General features: G+C 49.6%; 1 protein-coding gene across 6 annotated transcripts in view; it reads left to right on the top strand.

The window, feature by feature from the left end:
- The window catches only part of CCDC57 (coiled-coil domain containing 57), a 114,702-nt gene that overhangs the window by 46,547 nt on the left and 48,146 nt on the right, over window positions 1–20,009 (top strand). For 3 of the 6 annotated variants that reach the window (XM_049861393.1, XM_049861394.1, XM_049861395.1), the window contains exon 15: window positions 3,555–3,741. In XM_049861393.1, the coding sequence (XP_049717350.1) occupies window positions 3,555–3,741 (187 nt within the window). Of the gene's footprint in view, window positions 1–1,494; window positions 1,662–3,554; window positions 3,742–7,415; window positions 10,281–14,050; window positions 15,407–20,009 lie in introns of those variants that run through there. The other 3 variants (XM_049861397.1, XM_049861396.1, XM_049861398.1) reach the window with 3 other exon arrangements.

Raw genomic sequence — 20,009 nt, 5'->3', positions numbered from 1 at the left:
AGTCACCCCTAGGGGATGTGGCACACAGGAAGCATGGGCGCCCTCCCTAACCAGGCTCACCAGGCACTCCCAGAACTGCTGCGCAGCCATCCAGGGCCAGAAGGAAGAGGGCTACGCGGGGATGCCGGGCACTGGGCTGCTTCCGCTAGGGATGGTCATGGCATGGAGAGGGGTGACAGGCTGGGGTACTGCTGCGGCTGCATGCGATTGGATCTGGCTGTATCTGCAGGCACGTGTACTTCCAGCTGTGCCCCAGAGGGCCTGGAGGCAGACACTCCCAGGAGCCATGAGCACGTCCAGGCCCAGAGCTGAGCCTGTTTGTTGTGCACTCAAAGAGCCAGGCTCCGTGGAGTCGCTCCAAGGATGCGGGAACCAGCCTGGAAGGCTCCATGGAAAAACGGGGGCAGTCAGTGATGGTAGGAGGGAGGAAGAAGAGACCCTGCATCCACACATGTGTCCATGCATGCCTCCACACAGCTCCTGCATGTGGGTAGACAGGCAAGGAGGGTGCTCACCCTGCAGTGGAGGTCAGCTGACAGCGTAGGGGCCCATCAGCCAGCTGATCAGAGCAGAATGGGGTCCAGCGAGAAACAGGGTATTTTACAGCCTCGAGTCTCTCCCAGGAATTACTTATTAATGACAAAGGGGAGAGTGGTTCTTCAGTGGAGGAACCTGGTGGCCACCACCTTAACCTAGTGAACAAAGCGAGTGTCACCAACACCAGGACAGACAGACACCCTGCAGCTCTGCACATTACTCACCACAGGGGACACAGCATCCCTTCTGGGGCTCCTGCGAAGGCACAGGCCCTGGATGTAACCACGAGGATGTGTCAGACGAACCCACAGTGAGGGACATGCTACGAATGTCAGCGTCGTGAGGACGATGCAGGCTGAGGAGGGTTTCAGAGAAGGAGACTTAAGAGCCTCAACAATGGAATGACTGTGGGCTCCTGGGTGGTCAGGGACATTCCTGGGACACTGGATAGAATGTGAACGGGGACTAGACTGTAGGACTGTGTCCAGGTGGCACTTACGATTTGATGGCTGTGTCACGGTTACAGAGGCTTGTCCGTGTGAAGTTGAAGACGTAAAGGGCCAGCGTCTCCAATGACCTGAAAGGGCTCAGGAGAAAGCATATGGGGTGAGGGGTAATGACACAAGCGGGCAGCTGCCACCCTGTGAACCTGGGTGGACAGCGCGCGGGGTGCCTCCTACTGCCCTGGCAACTCTTCTGTGAGTTGAAATTCCATGAAATAAAAAGCTAACGCCACCCCCTGCAGGCAGAGACATATGCAGAGCGGGAGAGCCTCTCTGCCTGAATTCTGTGGGCCTGCAGCTTCGCCTTTGTACTGTGATCCTGGGGGGACAAGAAACTGGTGGGGGACGAGAAACCAGTGACTGGATAGACAGACCCTGGCATGGAGCCGCCTGCTCCTGGGGTTGCGGAGCCACAGCGTTGGGCCTGGCTGGCTGCGTGTGTTCTGGTCACCAGGAGGCAGTGTGTCGCTGTTGTCCAACGTCATTGCCAGCTGAGGGCAGCGATGTTTGCTGGACCACCTGGGACATAAGAAGGTGCAGAGCCCCGCTGCTGACCCTGACAGAGGGGTCATCTGTGGAAACAGAATTTCAACAAACCAAACTCTCCTTATAATTGTCCGGGTACGTCGGAACATCGTCCGGTCCTCACCAAGATGCTGAGTTTGAAAGCAGACCAGGGCCAGGCCTCTGGGGTCAGGGGGTGTGGGCCTGCAGCTCCAGACATTCAGCTTGGGTCATGGAATCAGTCAGTACTCTGGCGAGGAGCTGTAGAGAGGCATCAAAGTAAACTGAGAACTTGACTAGACAGTGATGCCCAGGGAGGCAGCCTCCTTCTGTGACCTCCCAGACATGGGCAGAGGCTTGCCAACAGGCCCCCACACCCAGCCTCTGACCAAGAGGCTGGCTCCACCGAAGCTGGAGCCAGAGCCTGAGCTGGCCTCCACAGCCTGTCCAGCTTCAGGGGTTCTGCTTTTGAAGGAATTTTGTTCTAAACCTCTACCTGTTTTGAGGTATTCTAAGTTTCAGCCACTAGGACTTCTCTTTTCACATCAAATAGCCCACAGGAAGGGTCCCCTCCCCTCAGCTGTCCCCTCCTCACAGGCCTGGGTCCCCTCCCCTCCACTGTCCCCTCCTTACAGGCCTCTTTCCCCTCCCCTTGCACTGGCTCATAGCTGGCCATGCAGAAAGGCCGTGACAGTTTCCCCACAAATCTGCCTTCCTGTCCCTCTGGGACCCTGGAGGAGAGCTGGGCCCTGGATGTGGAGTGGCTCCAGGTGCCTTTCCCCCAGATCTGCGCAGCCACGAGCACGGTGGCTGCCCAGAGCCTGCCAGGGCTGTGGTAGTGCTCCTTTGGAGAGAGGATCTGCAAGTCACATCCTGAGGGAGTGAGTGAGGTTGTGGAGACCAGCCAGGATGAGGATGGGCCACGAGGTTGTGGGCCTGTGTGCCGTGGGGCTGTGGGGCCGCAGTACTGCCTTGCTCCAGAGGGCCTCAGGCTGGCACGGCCAGCTCTGTTGTCCGTGTTACTCTGCCCTCCCTCTCTGTGGTGTGTCACCCTGGCCTGTAGCACCTGCCCGGCCTCCAGTGCCAGCCCCTAGGACAGCATGTGCAGCACACCTGGATGCCAAGCGGGACAGGGCGTACTTGTGTGTTCCCAGGACCCAGCGCTCGTTCCTTGTTCAGGGCTGCGCTGCCAGGCGGGCACAATGTGGGTTTCACAGGTGTGAGGCCAGGCAGCACAAGTGGGGCAACGCCTCCCTCCAGGGCATCTCCCAGCCCTCACCCGATGGCACCTCTCCTCCATCCTTCCTTCCTGCACTGGCTCTGTGCCCGCCCCCTTCCAAACTCCCCTCTGCGGGGCTGGGAGGTGGTGAGCCCGCTGGTGTCAGCCGGAGGGCGCCCACACTTTGTGCCACCCCTGCCCACCATGTAGCGGATCAGGTTGGATCGAATCCGCCCTGGGTGGGTCCTGGGCGTGCCCATTGGGGTTGGTGGGGCAACCCCACCTCTCCATGTCTGTAAGGACCCCCCGGAAGAGGCGACCAGGCCCCCAGACCCCCAGGCCTGACAGCCCTCAAGCCTGATGTTGCTGTGGGTGCCAGTGGAGGGACAGGGCTGGTTGATGCTCACTGTCCTCACTGGGGGGGACAGAGGTGGAGGGGCCAGAGTGCAGGGGGGAGGGGCAGGGGCCTGAGGCCACACGCTGTCGGGGGCAGGTGAGCCCCAGCTTGCAGTTACCCTCTGAGCTACTGCAGAAGGCATGAAGATGCTGGCTGGTTTTTGTTTTTCATTTTGAAAGAATGTCACCAGTGTTGAGAACAGAGGTGCCTGTTATGGAGAAGAGGAGAGCCTGGGGGCGGGAGGGGGCGCTCAGGGAGTCAGGAAGGGGACCCTGGGGGCCAGGGAGGGAACCCTGAGGGTACAGGGGAGCCAAAGCTGGGGTGCCCTGGCGCCCCCTCGCGTCTGGCCCTCACCAGCGGGGAGGCGGCGCCATGTCCGACATTTGCATTCCAGGCCCCAGCAGGCGGAGAGCCCACGGGGAACGGGGATCCGGGGCCACAGCCCGAGCAGCGCTCCTCCGAGCTCCGACTCCAGCGGAAGCTGAGGGCCGCCACCAAGAGCATCCTCCGTCTGCAGCAGGACAAGGAGCGGCTCATGGAGGCGGGCAACCGGCTCCGCGCGGGGCTGGGGCGGCCCCGGGGTGAGTGGGTGTGGACAGGGCGGGCCGGGAGGGGTCCCAGAACACAGCAGCCCTTGTAGAGTGGCCAGGGGTCCGTGACCTGGCAGAGCGTGAGAAGGCTGGCGGGTCAGCAGCAAAGCGAGGCTGCAGCGTTCCCAGGCCTTCGCCCTCCCAGATGGCCGCTGCGCGGGCCTGGGCCTGGGAATCACAGCCTCTGACTGCAGAGGAAATGGCCTTCTGCCGACTACTCGCCCGTGGTCTGTGCAGAACCTGGGCGCACTCAGGCCTTGCTCAGGCTTTGCTCCTGCGCTTCACCCGCGAGTCTGCCTGCCCCCTCGGCCACGCGCCACCATTGCTTACCTCACTCATCCCCCTGCCCACACCCCATTTGCAGTGTGACACTGATTTCCAGAGAGCTTCAAGTTATTATGATGAGCCTTGAGTGGGGGCTGTGGGGTCTTCAGCCCACTGTAGGTGTGAATGGATCTGATACTCCACTTTCCCTGGGCCAGAAAGCTGAGGGGAGGTTGAGGGCCCAGGAGCCATGTCCACTGAGAATGCTCTAGAAGTCAGGTCCAGGCCACTTCACTCCTTTTTGGGAGGACAGTGTTCTGGTGTATCTCAAAAGAGCTAAGAGCATTTTGAAGGGACGTTGGTGGTGGGCATCTCTGCTGACCCCAGTCTTGGCTTCACTCAGGCTGTCTTTCTAAACTGCTTTTAGGCATTCGGGAACAACTCCCACCAAGAGACAGGAAAGGTCAGGAAGCTGTTCTCTACCTGTGGTCTGGGAATTCCCAGACCTGCACAGAGGACAGTAGTAAGTTTAGTGCTTGACAAGTGTGGTCTCCTGTGACTGCCAGAGTGAGCAGGGTTGGGGTGGGCTGGCATCAGGGAGAGCCCAGGGCAATGGTCACAGGCTTCCAGGAGAGCGGCGTGGACCATGGCCTGGAAAAAGCAGACACAGACACGTGTCATTTGCACCGCACAAGTGTTTGCTGCGTGGCTGCTGTGTGCTAAAGACTCAGAATGAATCTTATCTGAGAGATTCACCTGAACGGTCTTAGAGACCACTGTTAAATAGCAACGCTTCAGGTTCTCAATAATTGGATGAGACCTTAGGAGCCTTGTCATTCCAAGAACCTACCACCTCCCACCCCGAAAACAGAGCTCAGAGAGGGCCGAATGGCAAGTATTCCTAGAAGATGTTTGTATGTGTAAACCAAGGCAGGGTGCGGATTATCCTCCCCACTCCCTTGGGCAGCACCTGCACTCAGCTGCTCTCACCGCCTCCTTCTGTTCCAGTCGAGGGCAAAGGTGGCCTTCCCCTGGCCCATCAGAGGCACTTCTAGGCTGTTTTTCTGCTGTTTTCAAAGGAAGCCTCATTGCTTTTAAAGGCGGTGCCATCTGCCCACACTCCTTCCCTAGTCCCCTCACTCACCCTCGACGGTCACAGTGACTCCAGCGATCATGGCTCCGTTTTCCTTTTAATTCTGCTCCATTCTGTCACCTTCTAACCTGCACCTCTCCCACATCTGGACCTTGTAGCTCTTTGAATTTGGCTTCCATGTCAGGCCTGCCAGTGCTGCCAGCGCTGTGGGGCCCTCTCTCAGGTCCTGAGATCCCAGTCTTTTTGTCCCATTGCAGCCATAGCTCCCTAGCCATCTGATCCCTCATTCCAATGAGCTGCCTTTTCCCTCATTGAGGCTTCCTGAAGCTAGCTCAGTCTGTGGCCAAGTGTTTCAGTGAATCATCTACCCACCCACCCACCTACCTATCCATTCACCCATCCATCTACGCATCCATCCATCCACCCCTCCATCCATCTGCCCATCCACCTACCCACCCATCTACCCACCCATCCACCCACCCACCTACCCATCCATCCACCCACCCAATCATCCATCTATCCTCTCATCCATCTACCTATCCACCCACCCACCCACCCATCCTCCCAGCCATCCATGTAAAGGAGCCCCTGCTAGGTGCCAGGTGCTTCCTGCCTTCAGCCATTTTTCTGTCACCAGGCCGCAAACCTGGCTAACCCATCGTCCTCTCTCTCCACCTGCACCCTGGCTGCCTCAGTGTCAGAGAAATTCCCAAGTTCCCTGCGGTTAGGTCACAACCTTCTCTGAAGGTAGAGAGAGCAATAAACATGACAAACTTCTGTCCTTGGTGCCTGTCTTACAGGTTGACTTTTAAGGATCTTCTCATTTTCTTCCATGGTGGTTTGTCTGGGTTTTCTGCCTCTTGGGTCAGTTTTGGACGTTTATATTTCATTTGAAAGCTCCCTCCCCTCTAGACTTTAGAGGATGGCCACAGTGCAGTGTCTGGTGGTCTTATAGTTCTTGCCCTCTCCGCGGGAACTGGGCTGTTTCCCTCTCCATCCCCTAGGGCCCCTGCAGTTTGTGTGTTAGGACATCTGTCCGCCTGGGTGTGCTGTGATGCGGGGTCCAGCTCTCACTGCTTCCTGCCACTGGCCATGCATTCCCTGATTCAGTTAATCCCTGCAAAACCCCAAGGAGTGAGGCATGCTGACGTACATAAGATACAAAAAGTACCATCACCTGAACATCAGAAAGTCAACGATTAGCAGATTTGATCTCATTGCAGCCATACATTGCTTAATGTCCATGATATGTTCTGTGAAATAGGACGTTATGTAAACACCATATTATATACAACATTGCCTCCTAACAACACCGTTCCTCTGTCGAAAAGCCTTAAAGTCTGGCGGTGACTTGGCCCCCTTACGGATGAAGCATTCGCTTCCAGGATAAGGAGGCTTCGTTCATATTAAAAATTTGCTGGGGCAAATAACCTCCCTCCACCATTAGTTTATCTAAGGTTTCAACACATTCTTGTGCTGCCCTCGCGTCAGCACTAAGCGTTGCTTGAAGCACTTGAACCCCCCAGAGCCAGCACTAGCCTGGACGTCGTGTCGGGGCCTGCGTTTTCTTTCAGCACCTCGAACAAGCGTGGTGCCTTAGCGGTGATCGTCAGCGGGCTGAGAGGGATTTGCTTTTGTGTTTGGTCTTCAGTCCACATCAGTATCGATTTCTCCGTATCTGATACAGGTCCCTCTCAAATTTTTGTTAGCCTTGTAGCTTTCAATGGAGCTGATCTTTTAACAGCTTGAATAATTTTTTCTTTGTTTCTGAGGGTCTTTTGACTGTCGAGTGCGACATACTTAAATTGCCAGCAATAGCATTCACTGATTTTCCACCTTCGTCTTGTTGAATAATCTTCTGTTTCACTTCCAAATTGGTGCTTCTCCTTTGCCCCTTACTGCTGCTGTCACTAGCACAGGTTTTGCTACATTTGGGAACCGTGATGCACTTCATGGTAATATTTTCTAGAGAAAATTAAACACAGAGATAACACTGCAACGCTCGAGACGCGCAATACACAAGATTGGCCTCGAAGCATACACTGTTAGGCAGTGAACTTTTAACTTGCAAGTAGGGAAAGTTCATATCCAAACAATGGTAGGAAGTACAGTACAGTGCATCCATAAGCCAGCAACACAGGCATCATGACTACCAGCATGCATGCATTGCAGGGTTTTTAGGTACTGTACCGTTATACACCTGGCAGCGCAGTCGCTGTGTATACAAGAGACAGACGTGGGTTGTGTGCAGGAAGCTGTTGTGTTCGCTACGGCCAGTTACGTCTGCTGTGTCCTGTTCTCCCAACAGAATTTCTGAACTCCGTTATAACCTTATGGGACTACTGGGATGTATATGTAGTTGGACGTTGCCCAGATGGACATTATACGGAACATGACTGCACATTTAAAAGTCTCTAAGGAAAAGGCCTCATAAACAAAGATAAGCTATCAGTAACAGACTGGGAAAGATGTTTGAGCACATTTGGCAGATAAAAGGAATTAACACCCAGTCACAGAAAGTGAGGCCCGGATGGCGAGTGCCAAAGAGACTTGCGCGCCTGACAAAGGAGCCCTTGCAGCCCCAGGCCCAGGAGAGCAGTGAAGTTGACCGCATGCGAGGCTGTTTGGTGTCGAGGAGTACGTGGGGACACACCACACGTTGTTGGCTGGAACCTTAACTGGTGAAGCCTTTGGGGGGTGGTTTGAATGAATCTTTCAAAGTTTAAATGCTTATGGTACCCTTGAATCAGCAGTTCCTCCCTGGAAATCTATTTAAAATTAGTCACGCCAACATGAGAAGATGTGCAGGGATGTTCTCAGCAGCACTTTTGTCACAGTAAAAACACCTGGGAATGGTCTGGACGCCCGGCATCAGGTTGCAGCTGCCAGCGAGAACCGTCGCCAGGGATGCCCCTCCAACTAGTTACGGTGTTGGCTGGCTTCTCCCTCAGGTCCCTGTGGGCTGACGCTTCTGCTAATGGCCATGAAGATCTCGGGGCGATGCCTCCTGACTACAGGAGCTCCCAGGTGCTCATTCTCACTTTCTGTGTCACACATTTCTGGAACAGACTGCGTGTGGACCACCCCGTGGACACATGTCTGTGAGGCACTGGGCTGGACGGTCTCCACAGGAGAGGAGCAAGTTGCAGAAGAGCATGTTTACAGAAGCAAACACACCAAAGTGCAGTGGGGGTGTGGGGGGGGTGTATGTGTGAGTGTGCGTGAGTTTATGTGCGTGTGTGTGGGTGCACGTGTGACTGAGTGTGTCCACGTGCTTGTGCATGTGTGGATGCATGCTAGTGTGTGTGCGTGCCTGTGGGGTATGCACGCTTGTGAGTGTTTCAGACTGAGTACATGGGTATGTGTGAGAGACTGTGAGTACACGGGTACGCGTGAGAGACTGTGAGTACACGGGTACGCGTGAGAGACTGTGAGTACCCGGGTACGCGTGAGAGACTGTGAGTACCCGGGTACGCGTGAGAGACTGTGAGTACCCGGGTACGCGTGAGAGACTGTGAGTACCCGGGTACGCGTGAGAGACTGTGAGTACACGGGTACGCTTGAGAGACTGAGTACACGGGTATGTGTGAGAGACTGTGAGTACACGGGTATGTGTGAGAGACTGAAGTTGAGCACGTGTGTGCGCTGGGAGGAAGCGTGTCAGTCTCTCGGCAGTTTGGGAAGAAAAGTCAGAGGGGCTTGGGGCTCTGCTCTGTGTACTTACTTAGGACTTGTAAACACACAAACCCGGGACATTTGCTTTCTTTTGGGAAGGCCATCGTTCCTCAAAACCACGTGGTTTTCAAATTTCTGCTCTCCAAGGTAAATGTGCAGCTGAGAAGGTGAAGGCTTTAGCAAGACCGGTCTGTCTGCATTTTTTTTACCAAGATTATTCATCTAGTTCATAAACTGGTGGCTTCAGTTGTTAAGTAGTATACATTGGCATGCTGTGACCAAAATGTGCTGTCATTGTTCAGTAAGATGAAGAAGGTGAGAACTTTCTGTGCCACCTGAGGGCTGGCCCAGGCTACCTGGCCCCCAGCCTAGGGACTCATGTCTGCCTGCCTTGGGCTATTTCTGTTCTTGGCAGGAGCCCACGCTCACAGTCAGGCCTGAGAGGCCTCTCACCTACGTGATCCCTCCCCGTCCAGGCCTGATTACACAGCCTCTGCTGACCCCTGGCCCTCCTCCTAGAGCGACACCTTAGCTCTGTTGACCGTGAGGTGAGCAGTGGAAGCCACCTTGGCCCCTAGGCCCGCCACCTCGCTCACAGCAGACAAGTGACCCTGGCGTGAGAACTGTGGCCCTGAGCTGGGCTCTTGGGAGCCCTGCCCACCACTCTCCCTGTGGTGGACAGAGGGCGCAACCCAGCATGAGTCTCACCACCCCCTCAGACTCAGGTGTCCCTGTCTGCTCCCTACCGCAACCCACCCCTGCGAATTCTGCCTTTTCCAGAGATCAGGACCCCTGGGCACTTCACAAGCTTCATCATGAATCCGGACATTTAAAACATGCCTTTACGTTTCTGGTTGCAAAAGGAGGCTTGCTCGTTATAAACATGGAAATCAAGAAAGCAGAAACAACTAACTAGAGATCATTCACCTTTAGGTGGAAATGCCAGGAGCCTATCTGTCCATCAGCATGTACATGTTCGTGCAGAGACACGCCCACACGTAGACCCCCCCCCACACACAGGGGCACACTCACGCCCATATGGCCACAGATACGCACACAGGCACGGGCAAACGTCCTCATGGATCAGGGCACTTGTAGCCTGTTGAGGTCCCTGTCCAGCACTGATTCTCCCAGGAGATTACATGTGAAGGCATCACTGGTTGGTTGGTTGTCCAGCTGATGGGCAGTGCATGACCACCAGGACTCACAGGTCTCCAAAAAGACATTTGAAATTGCGAGGGGTTTACAAAATCCTCCTCTAGGGAGGTTGCATGGATTCCCGTTCTTAACAGTAAATAAAAGTACCTGTGTGACCAGAGCCTCACAGAAGCTAAACGTTCATTTTAAAAGTAGTTCCTGCCAGTCTAGACAGGGAAGGGTACTCTGTTGCTTTCATTTGTATTTCTTTAAATTTTTGTGTGTTTATCAGCCGTTGTGATTTGTCATCATGTCTTTTACTCCATTTTCCTGCTGAATTGTTTGTGGGTTTTTTTTTCCCTCAGTGATTTGTAAAAGTTCTTTGTGTGTTAGGAATGTTAGCCATTTGTCAAATATATTGTATATTTTTCCCAGGTTTTTATTTTTTATGGAGTTTTTTTTAGCAGTTTTATTGAGATTTACACACTGTACAATTCTTCAATTTAAGTTGTACAATTCAGTGGTTTTAGCATATTCACAGAGCTGTGCAACCATCACCCCGGTCAGCTTTACAACATTTTCATCACCCCAAAAAGATAATCCCATACCCAGCATCAGCCACTCCCTCCCCTCCCTTCTTCCAGCCTCTGGCAACCACCAGTCTATCTTCTATCTCTATGGATCTGGCTAGTCTGGACGTTTCATATAAATCGGAGCATAAAATACGTGTCCTTTTGTGTCTAGCTTCTTTCACTCAGCATGTGCTCAAGGTTCATCCGTGTTTCAGCATGTGTCACAACTTCACTCTTTTTTGTGGCTGATTAGTATTCTGTTGTAGGACTGACCACTGTTTGTGCATCCATTTATCAGTTGATGGCCATTTAGATTATTTCTGCCTTTTGACGTTTACGACAAATGCTGCTGTTCGTGTGGACACGTTTTCACTTTTCTAGGGCATCTACCTAGAAGCGGAATGGCTGAGTCATATGGTAACTCTGTTGATTCACTTGAGGAACCGCCAGACTCTTCCACAGTGGCTGCGCCATCCGACATTCCTGTCAGCAGTATCAGAGGGTTCCAGTTCCTCCGCTTCTGCGCAACACTGGTTTTTGTCTTTCTGATTCGAGCAGTCCTAGTGGGTGTGACATGTTTGTGGTGTTTTTGCCCAACAAAGTTTTAATTCATGGTTTTTTGATTTTGTGTAATGTTTTCCACTTCAAAATTATGAAAAATACTTAATCATGTCTACTAGTACTTCTATGATTTTATTTATTTATGTTTACATTTAAATCTTTGATCCATCTAGAAATGATTTTGTAAAAGAAGAACAAACTTGGAATCTAGCTTTATGTTTTCTGTATTTTAGTCAGTTGACCCATATTGTTGATTAGCACCTGTGGGTAAAGAGTAAAGTATCAATTTGTGTTTAGTTATAAATTATTATATACATATTTTAAATCCTATTGTGGAAATATATTAATTTGGAAGTAATCATTTTAGTTCACATTTTATCAAACAATTTATTGGAACGTCACAGGCTGGTTTCTTGGCACTGAAAAGAACCACTTCGGAGTCACCTAGCTCTGTTCTGGAGTGGGGGGGTCCCCTGCCCCCCATGCCCTGGATGCCCCCCGCTCTTGGGTCCCCCCAGTTCCCTGGACTCCCAAGCCCCCCTCTGAGCCCCTGGCCTCCTCCCAGCTCCAGTCTTTGACCCCACACTCACCCCAAGTGCGTGTCTGCAGAGCAGTGGCCTGGGACACAGATGAATTCACCATCTGCTGTTCTGTCTGTAAAGGAATCGTGCACAGTAAAATCCGGCACTCTGTGCTGTGGGTGTCTGGAGACCTCTGTGCCCAGGAATGGTGGCTGTTCTGTTGAATTGCAGAGCCTCATTCTCACCCATCTGCCTGGAGTCACGCAGAGGGTGATGGCTGCACACTGCACTGCCCTCCACAGACAGTGCCTCTTTGTTTACACTGAGGCCTTCGAGAAGGCGTGGTCACGTGACTTTATTTGGGTCAGGTAGGAGGCCGCTCCTTCCTTTCCAAGAGAGCATCTGGGGAGAAGGTAGACGCCCTATATCCAGGTATCGGTGTCTCTGCTTTGGCAGTTCTCTCAGGAAAGATCTGTAGGCAGTAAAGCTCTGTCCTCACATGTCAAAATTATTTTTATTTTGACCACCTTTCTGAAGGATGGCTTAGCTGGAAATAGAACTCCGTGTTGGTATTTTCTTACAATTCTCTTTAAAGGTAATGTTCCATTGTCCAGAGAAGCAGCTGTAGCCTGGCCTTCACGCCTCTGTGGGGGGCCTGTCTTTTCCAAACTCTGGCAGCTTCTAAGCTTTTTCTCTTAATCTCTTGTTTACCATCTGTGTCTAAGTGGGGATTTGCTTCATCCTGCTCAGGAACCACTGTGTTTCTAGATCTTCGGACTTGTGTTTTCTTGTTTTTCCATCCTTGAAAATCTTCAGCCGTGATTTCATCACACACTCCCTCCTCCATCTCCTTCTGTCCCTCAGGAGGTCTTATCAGACATGTCAGACGTGCCTCTCGACGTGTGTGAAGGACTCCCCCTGCTTCCGTCCGGGAGGCTTCCTCAGAGGCCGCTCTGACAGGTGGATTCCCGTGTCTGCCCGTTTTTCTGTCTTGACCGGAAGGTTCCGTGTCATCTTTCTTCATTGTTTTCCTTGGGCTTATTTTATTGTTCTCTTCTTGATTTCTTAAACTGAGTGTTTAACATTTATTTTTTATTTATTTAGAATTGCATTTCTTAAGGTGTGAATTTTCCTTTGAGTATAGTTTTAGCCATGTCCCAGATGTTTTGAAGTATAGTATTATATTTATATATTATATAAGGAGCCCTGGTGGCAAACGGTTAAGTGCTCGGCTGCTAACCAAAAGGTTGGAGATCCGAACCCATCCATCAGCTCCGAGGAAGAAAGATCTGGCAATCTGCTCCCATAAAGGTTACAGCCTAGGAAACCCTCTGGGGCAGTTCTACTCTGTTCTATGAGTTCCCTGTGAATCAGAATTGACCGGATGGCACCCAACAACAACATTAAAAAACCCATTGCCATGCAGTCCATTCAGACTCATAGCGACCCTACAGGACAGAGCAGAACTGCCCCATAGGGTTTCCAAGGAGAGCCGGGTGAAATTTGAACTGCCAACCTTTTGGTTAGCAGCTGTAGCCCTTAACCACTACGCCACCAGGGTTTCTGTCAATAACATTATCTGTTATAGTTTCCAGAAATTCTGCCTTTGTGGGCTCAATTTTTCTATCTCATCCAAGAGTTGTGTAGGAGAGAGTTTTAAAATTTCTTTGATTATTTTTTAAACATTTTTTTGTTTATACTTTCGATTCCTATGTCTAGTTTTGACTGCAGGAGGGTCAGAGAATGTGGCCTGTACTTCCTTAGCTCTTGTCAGTGCTCCCTGCAGTCTTGAAAAGAAGATGTGGTTCCTTCTGTTTGCAGGGTACAGAATTTAATGTAGACCCCCTAAAGCAACTGAAATCCATACACTTATCAACATTCTTCCTAAACTTACTTATACTCCTGAGGATCACGATTTCCGTGTTGCAGTCTTCCACGACTCTGATGTTTCCTTCTTCTCCCCTGTCCCTCATTGTATTCTGTGTTAATGCTCGTCCCTTGGAGCAGAAAGCTCACGACAGTGGTGGCCACCGCAGCTCCAGTCACCTGTGTCCTTCCTGACCTCCCCTTGCGTTTACTCATGTCTCTTTAAGTATGTGTGAAAAGATAATTTTCAGAAAAAGGTAAAATCAGGACTCTCAACCAGGTAGAAAAATGAGTGCATGTTAAAGGTTTTCTTCTGTTTATTAAGCAATGAGGGAACCAAGCGGGTGTTATAAGCAGTTCAAAGGAAAAGTCAAAAAGCACACGTTTATCCAGAGCAAAGGAGTGAGTTCAATTGGAGGCAAAACGGGCTCTTCCAAAGGGGAAGGAGGTCAGTCCAGACCCCACAGGACTGAGGCCTAGTTTGCAAGTCTGTCAACAAACAGCAAGACAAAGAGCAGCCCCCAGATAACCAGGACAATGCATCCTTTCCCTTGATGCTCCAGGGGCTTTCTACAGTCTCCCTGCTTTGATAAAAATAATCTCTTCCACAGCATTCATCACAATAGCCAAAAAATGGAAGCCACCTGAATGTTTGTGGATGGATGAATGGATAAAGAAAACATGGAGTATTATTCAGCCACAGAGAAAGTCCTGATACATGCCACAGTATGGATAAACCTTGAACACATGCCGAGTGAAAGAAGTTGGTCACAAAAGGACAAATATTGTACGACCCTGCGCATATGATGAAATAATAGGCAAGCATACAGGATCAGAGTTTACTCGTGGTTCCTGGGGAGAGAAGAGGAAAGGGGGACTCACTGCTCAGGGGACACTGAGCTTCTATTGAGGGTTTTGTTTGTTTGTTTTTTAATAATAATCTCAAAGAAAGATTCTGCTTGATTGCAAAGCAAGGCCAGTCTCAGGGGACCTGGCCCAGGTACAGCCTGGCATTCTCAAGTCTGCTTTGCTGGAAGTGCTCCTGAGGAATCTCAGACCAGACTTCCGAAAGTCTTTGATCTGTTGTGCGAAGGCTGTAAAGTCAAGCCAAGGTCTCATCAGATTTCTCCTGCGGTAAAAAAAAATATAAATCTGAGCAAAATCTTTTTCCTGCAAGATACCCTAAGGTTCCTGGCCCATGTAAGGCTGGGGACCTGTAAGCCAGGTACCAGGCAGTCCATTAAGTCAACGGTAGTCCTTAGATGTGACTGTTCCTGTCTCATTAAAGGCTGTCATTCTGGAATCTGACCTTCCAGGAGGGCCCTGGTTACAGTCTGTGTTGATAAAAACAAAGGCAGACTCTTACTGAACCTATGCAGATAACTATTACCCTGAAAATCAGAACACTCCAGAAGAGTTTCTGAATTCTGGGGGGGTCAGGTGAGGAGAATCAGAGATTGATCAGTTACAAATATGTCTTTTTCTTTCACAAAAGCAGAGCCACTGAATTGTGTGTGACAGATCACTTAAGGAGAGAAAGAGCTTACTTCTGTGTCTGGAATGGTCCCTGAGTGGCACACATGGCTTGCGGACTACCAGTGGAATGGTTGCAGGTTTGAACCCGTCCAGCGGGGCTTTGGAAGACAGGCCTGGTGATCTGCTTCCCTGAAAATCACAGCCATTGAAAACTCTCTAGGGCACAGTTTTACTCTGTAACACATGGGGTTGCCACGAGTCAGAATCGACTCAGAATCGCTTTTGGTTTTTGGTTTGGGGTATGCCTGGAAAGTAGAACATTAAAACATCGACAGTATTCCAAACAAAAGCTACAATCACCCTCACCCAGTCCACTGGACCTCTGGTTTGCAGTCTCGAGAACCCACCTGCTTCTCCTTGAACATTATGGAAATCCTTACTTGACACGGGCTCAGTCTCAGAGTTGAAGCCACACTGCCTGTGCCCCGGGTTCTGGCATAGTTGTCCCCCCCACCCCACCCCCCCCCCCCGCCGGGCTCTGAGAGGGTCCACTGCTGAGGATGGTCCCCTGCTGAGGCCGATCCAGGGCTGAGGACGGGTCCCCTGCTAAGGACGGGTCACAGCTGAGGACAGTCCCCTACTGAGGACAGGTCCATTGCTGAGGATGGTCCACTGCTGAGGCTGGTCCCCTGCTAAGGATGGTTCACTGCTGAGGACGGTCCATTGCTGAGGACGAGTCACCTGCTGAGGATGGGTCTCTGGCCTTTTGTGATGGCAGAGCCTTCAGGGATGAGCTGGAGTAAACCAGAAGAGGTACCTGTAGATGACAAAAGACTTAAAGTGGTGGTGGTTGACTTCTTACTGACAGTTCACAAGTGAAAGGCCTGACTGGAGTCCCCAGCTGGAATACTGCAACTGAGGAGCTAGGTTTGTTGCCTCTGTGGCATGCGAAACAGCTAACCTGAAGAAAAGTTTTAGACAAAACGTCAAAGGAAACAGTTATTGTATCTGGTTTATAAAAATGGATAAACATAATTTTTACAGAGGACAAAAAAAGTGTCTGGATATAACATAAAATAGTCCTGAATCTCAGGTGGAGAATCTGAAGTCTGGAGCAAGCCCTGAGCATCTGCAAGTTAATGAAACTCCTTTGGTGGGAGGTGTGAAGCCCAGCCACAAACCCCTGCCTAGGAGCCACCAGCTTCAAATCAAAGGAGCAAGGTCCCAGCCGAGTTCACCTTTAAAAAGATAGCTGAGTTATGAGGGATTGCGATACAGTTTTCTGATAACACCAGGCGCAAAGGCCCCAGGGCTGAACAGAAGCACCTCTCGGCAACAAGGGCCCTGAGAGACCTCCAGGGACTTCCCGTGCTGCCAGCAATTTCCGGGTACCTCACAGGAACTCACCCCTTGCCCCTCACCCAGGCAGATATCGCTGAGGGGAGGCGAGCCTCTCTTCTCCGGTGGCAGCGCTTCCCGTGAAACTCATCGATATACCACATCCAATAAACCTAATTATTCCTGTCCCTCTCTTTTTACTAAGGTGGAAAAACAAATGTTTTTGATTTTCCAGGGTCCTCTGGGAAATCTCAAAGATATTTTTAGATATAAGAAATATCCTACAAGTTTGCTTTATTTTCCTTTAGGATTAAATTTTGGGGAGAAAAAATTCATAAATTGTCAGGAGATTTGAGCACTTCAGATAGGATGCCTGGTGCCTGAGAAGCAATACTTGTTTGCCCAGGTGAAAGTGACAATAAACATTTAAAAACAGGTTTTTGGGGTGGGGCCAAGATGGCGGAATAGACAGATGCTTCTGTCGAGCCCTCTTTACAACAAAGACCCGAAGAAACAAGTGAAACGAGTATATTTGTGACAAGCTGGGAGCGGCGGCGGTAGCAGTGGCAGCAGGCTGGTCCTAGCTTTGGGCCGCAGTTTCCTCAGGGAGAAGCAGCCAGCCACACAGCCCACTCACACCTCCGGAACCTGAGGAGAACGGTGCTCTCTGCAAAAGCTAAGTGCTTGCGTATATTTTACCAGGCCCGCCCCCCACCCCCAAGCCGGCTTCAGCGGCTGAGTCCCTGGGTCTGAGATAGACCCTGGTGAGCACCTAGAGCTGTCCTCCCGGCCTTGGAGAAGGAAAAAATTTGCAACTGGGGAGAAAAGATAATTTGCTAGCTCCATTAGCTGGGGGAGCTCAGGACAGAAGCGGCACCTGTCCAGGCATAAACCATCCATGGACCTTGAACACTTTTCCCTTCTGCATGGACCTGCGTGGGCCTGTTTCAGGAGAATAGGCCCTTGTTGGCAAACTCCAACCATTTCAGCTGTGCGGTGGAGAGGTGGGTGTTTGACGTTTGACGTTGCTTTGCCTATTAAACAAGGTCCTCACCTACCCACAACAGGGACCTAAGGACTGGTAGCTCCATTCAGGTCACCCAGCCACCCGCAACAGGGGTCCAGAGATAACTGGTACCTCCCAGTCCTTACAACAAAAACTTTGGGTGCCCACGGTCCCTCTGCAGAACCCACCCACCAGCACACTCTAGGGAACAGAGACGCGTTTTCCTCAGAGACACTTGGGGGTCAGTTCCCAGCCCCCTGCTTTGTTCAGAGCATGACCCCCTGCTGCAATCAGATACCGGTATATACGCCAATCACTCCTGCCCCTCTAAGACTGTAGGACAGAGCCTGTACCACAGACTTGATATCAGCTACCTGGAAACCTGAGCTGAATTCATACAAGAAAACTGAATGGACCCCTAGACTGATATACCTGAGAACAGCTCTAGCCAGCTGGGGACAGGACACCAGAGCTCCAAAGGCAAAAATAATCAAGCTAGCTCACTCAAGCAACCCATAGGGGTATACCAAAACAAAACAAAGCAAGCAGCTACGACACAGTAAGCAAGCATAAACTCATACAATAACTTATACATGGCTCAGAGACAACAGTCAGTATCAAGTCACGTAAGGAAACAGGCCATGATCAGCTCAACAGGCTCTCAAAACAAAGTATCCAGGGATCTTCTAGATGCAGGTGCATTCTGGGAATTACCAGATGCAGAATACAAAACTTTAATATACAGAACCCTTCAAGACATCAGGAAGGAAATGAAGCAATATGCAGAACAAGCCAAGGAACACAGAGATAAAGCAACTGAAGAAATTAGAAAGATTATTCAGGAACATAATGAAAAGTTGAATAAGCTGGAAAAATCTGTAGACAGACAGCAATCAGAAATTCAGAAAATTAACAATAAAATTACAGAATTAGATAACTCAATAGAAAGTCACAGGAGCAGAATTGAGCAAGTAGAAGCTAGAATTTCTGAACTCGAAGATAAATCACTTGGCACTAAAATATTTGAAGAAAAATCAGATAAAAGAATTAAAAAAAAATGAAGAAACCTTAAGAATCACGTGGGGCTCTATCGAGAGAAATAACCTACAAGTGATTGGAGTACCAGAACAGGGAGGGATAACAGGAAATACAGAGAAAACTGTTGAGGATTTGTTGGCAGAAAACTTCCCCAATATTGTGAAAGATGAGACGATATCTATCCAAGATGCTCATCAAACTCCACATAAGGTAGATGTTAAAAGAAAGTCACCAAGACATATTGTAATCAAACTTGCCAAAACCAAAGATACAGAGAGAATAATAAGAGCAGCGAGGGATAAAAGAAAAGTCACCCACAAGGGGAAGCCAATAAGAAGAAGCTCGGACTACTTGGCAGAAACCATGCAGGCGAGAAGGCAATGGGATGACATATTTAAAAAATTGAAGGAAAAAAATTGCCTGCCAAGAATCATATATCCATCAAAACTGTCTCTTAAACATGAAGGTGAAATTAAGACATTTCCAGATAAACACAAGTTTAGGGAATTTGTAAAACCCAAACCAAAACTACAAGAAATACTAAAGGGAGTTCTTTGGTTAGAAAATCAATAATATCAGGTATCAACCCAAGACTAGAACACTGGGCAGAGCAACCAGAAGTCAACCCAGACAGGGAAATCCAAAAAAACAGAGCAAGATTAAAAAAAAAAAGGCCCAACACAGGGTAATGGCGATGTTATTATACAAAAGAAGACAACGTTAGAATAATAGAAAGGGACTAAGAAATGTAATCATACACCTTCCATATGGAGAGGAAGATATGGCGATACAAAGAAATAAAAGTTAGTTTTAAATTCAGAAAAATAGGGGTGAATAATAAGGTAACCACAAAGGAGACAAACTATCCTACTTATCAAAATAAAATACAAGAGAAAAATACAGACTCAGTAGAAAAAAAATCAATGGCAACGAATATGAGGAAAGGACAATATATAAAGAAGATCTACTCAGCACATAAAATCAAGTGGGAAAAAGAAACTGTCAACACACAAAAAAAAAGACATCAAAATGATAGCACTAAATTCCTACCTCTCCATAATTACCCTGAGTGTAAACGGACTAGATGCACCAATAAAGACACAGAGAGTGGCAGAATGGATTAAAAAACAAGATCCGTCTATATGCTGCCTACAAGAGACACACCTTAGACTTAGAGACACAAAGAAACTAAAACTCAAAGGATGGAAAAAATATATCAAGCAAACAACAATCAAAAAAGAGCAGGAGTGGCAATATTAATTTCTGACAAAATAGACTTTAAAGTTAAATCCATCAGAAAGGATAAAGAAGGACACTATATAATGATTAAAGGGATAAAACACCAAGAAGATATAACCATATTAAATATTTATGCACCCAATGACAGGGCTGCAAGATACATAAAACAAACTCTATCAGCATTGAAAAGTGAGATAGACAGCTCCACAATTATAGTAGGAGACTTCAACACACCACTTTCGGTGAAGGACAGGACATCCAGAAAGAAACTCAGTAAAGACACGGAAGATCTAAATGCCACAATCAGCCAACTTGACCTCATAGACGTATACAGAACACTCCACCCAACAGCAACCGACTATACTTTCTTTTCTAGTGCACATGGAACATTCTCTAGAATAGACCACATATTAGGTCAGAAAGCAAGCCTTAGCAGAATCCAAAACATTGAAATATTACAAAGCATCTTCTCT

The sequence above is a fragment of the Elephas maximus genome, chromosome 19, assembly GCF_024166365.1.
Source record: "Elephas maximus indicus isolate mEleMax1 chromosome 19, mEleMax1 primary haplotype, whole genome shotgun sequence".
Classification (NCBI taxonomy): Eukaryota; Metazoa; Chordata; class Mammalia; order Proboscidea; family Elephantidae; genus Elephas; species Elephas maximus.
The sequence above is the reverse complement of the archived record's forward strand: the minus strand, read 5'-3'. Positions and strand labels throughout refer to the sequence as shown.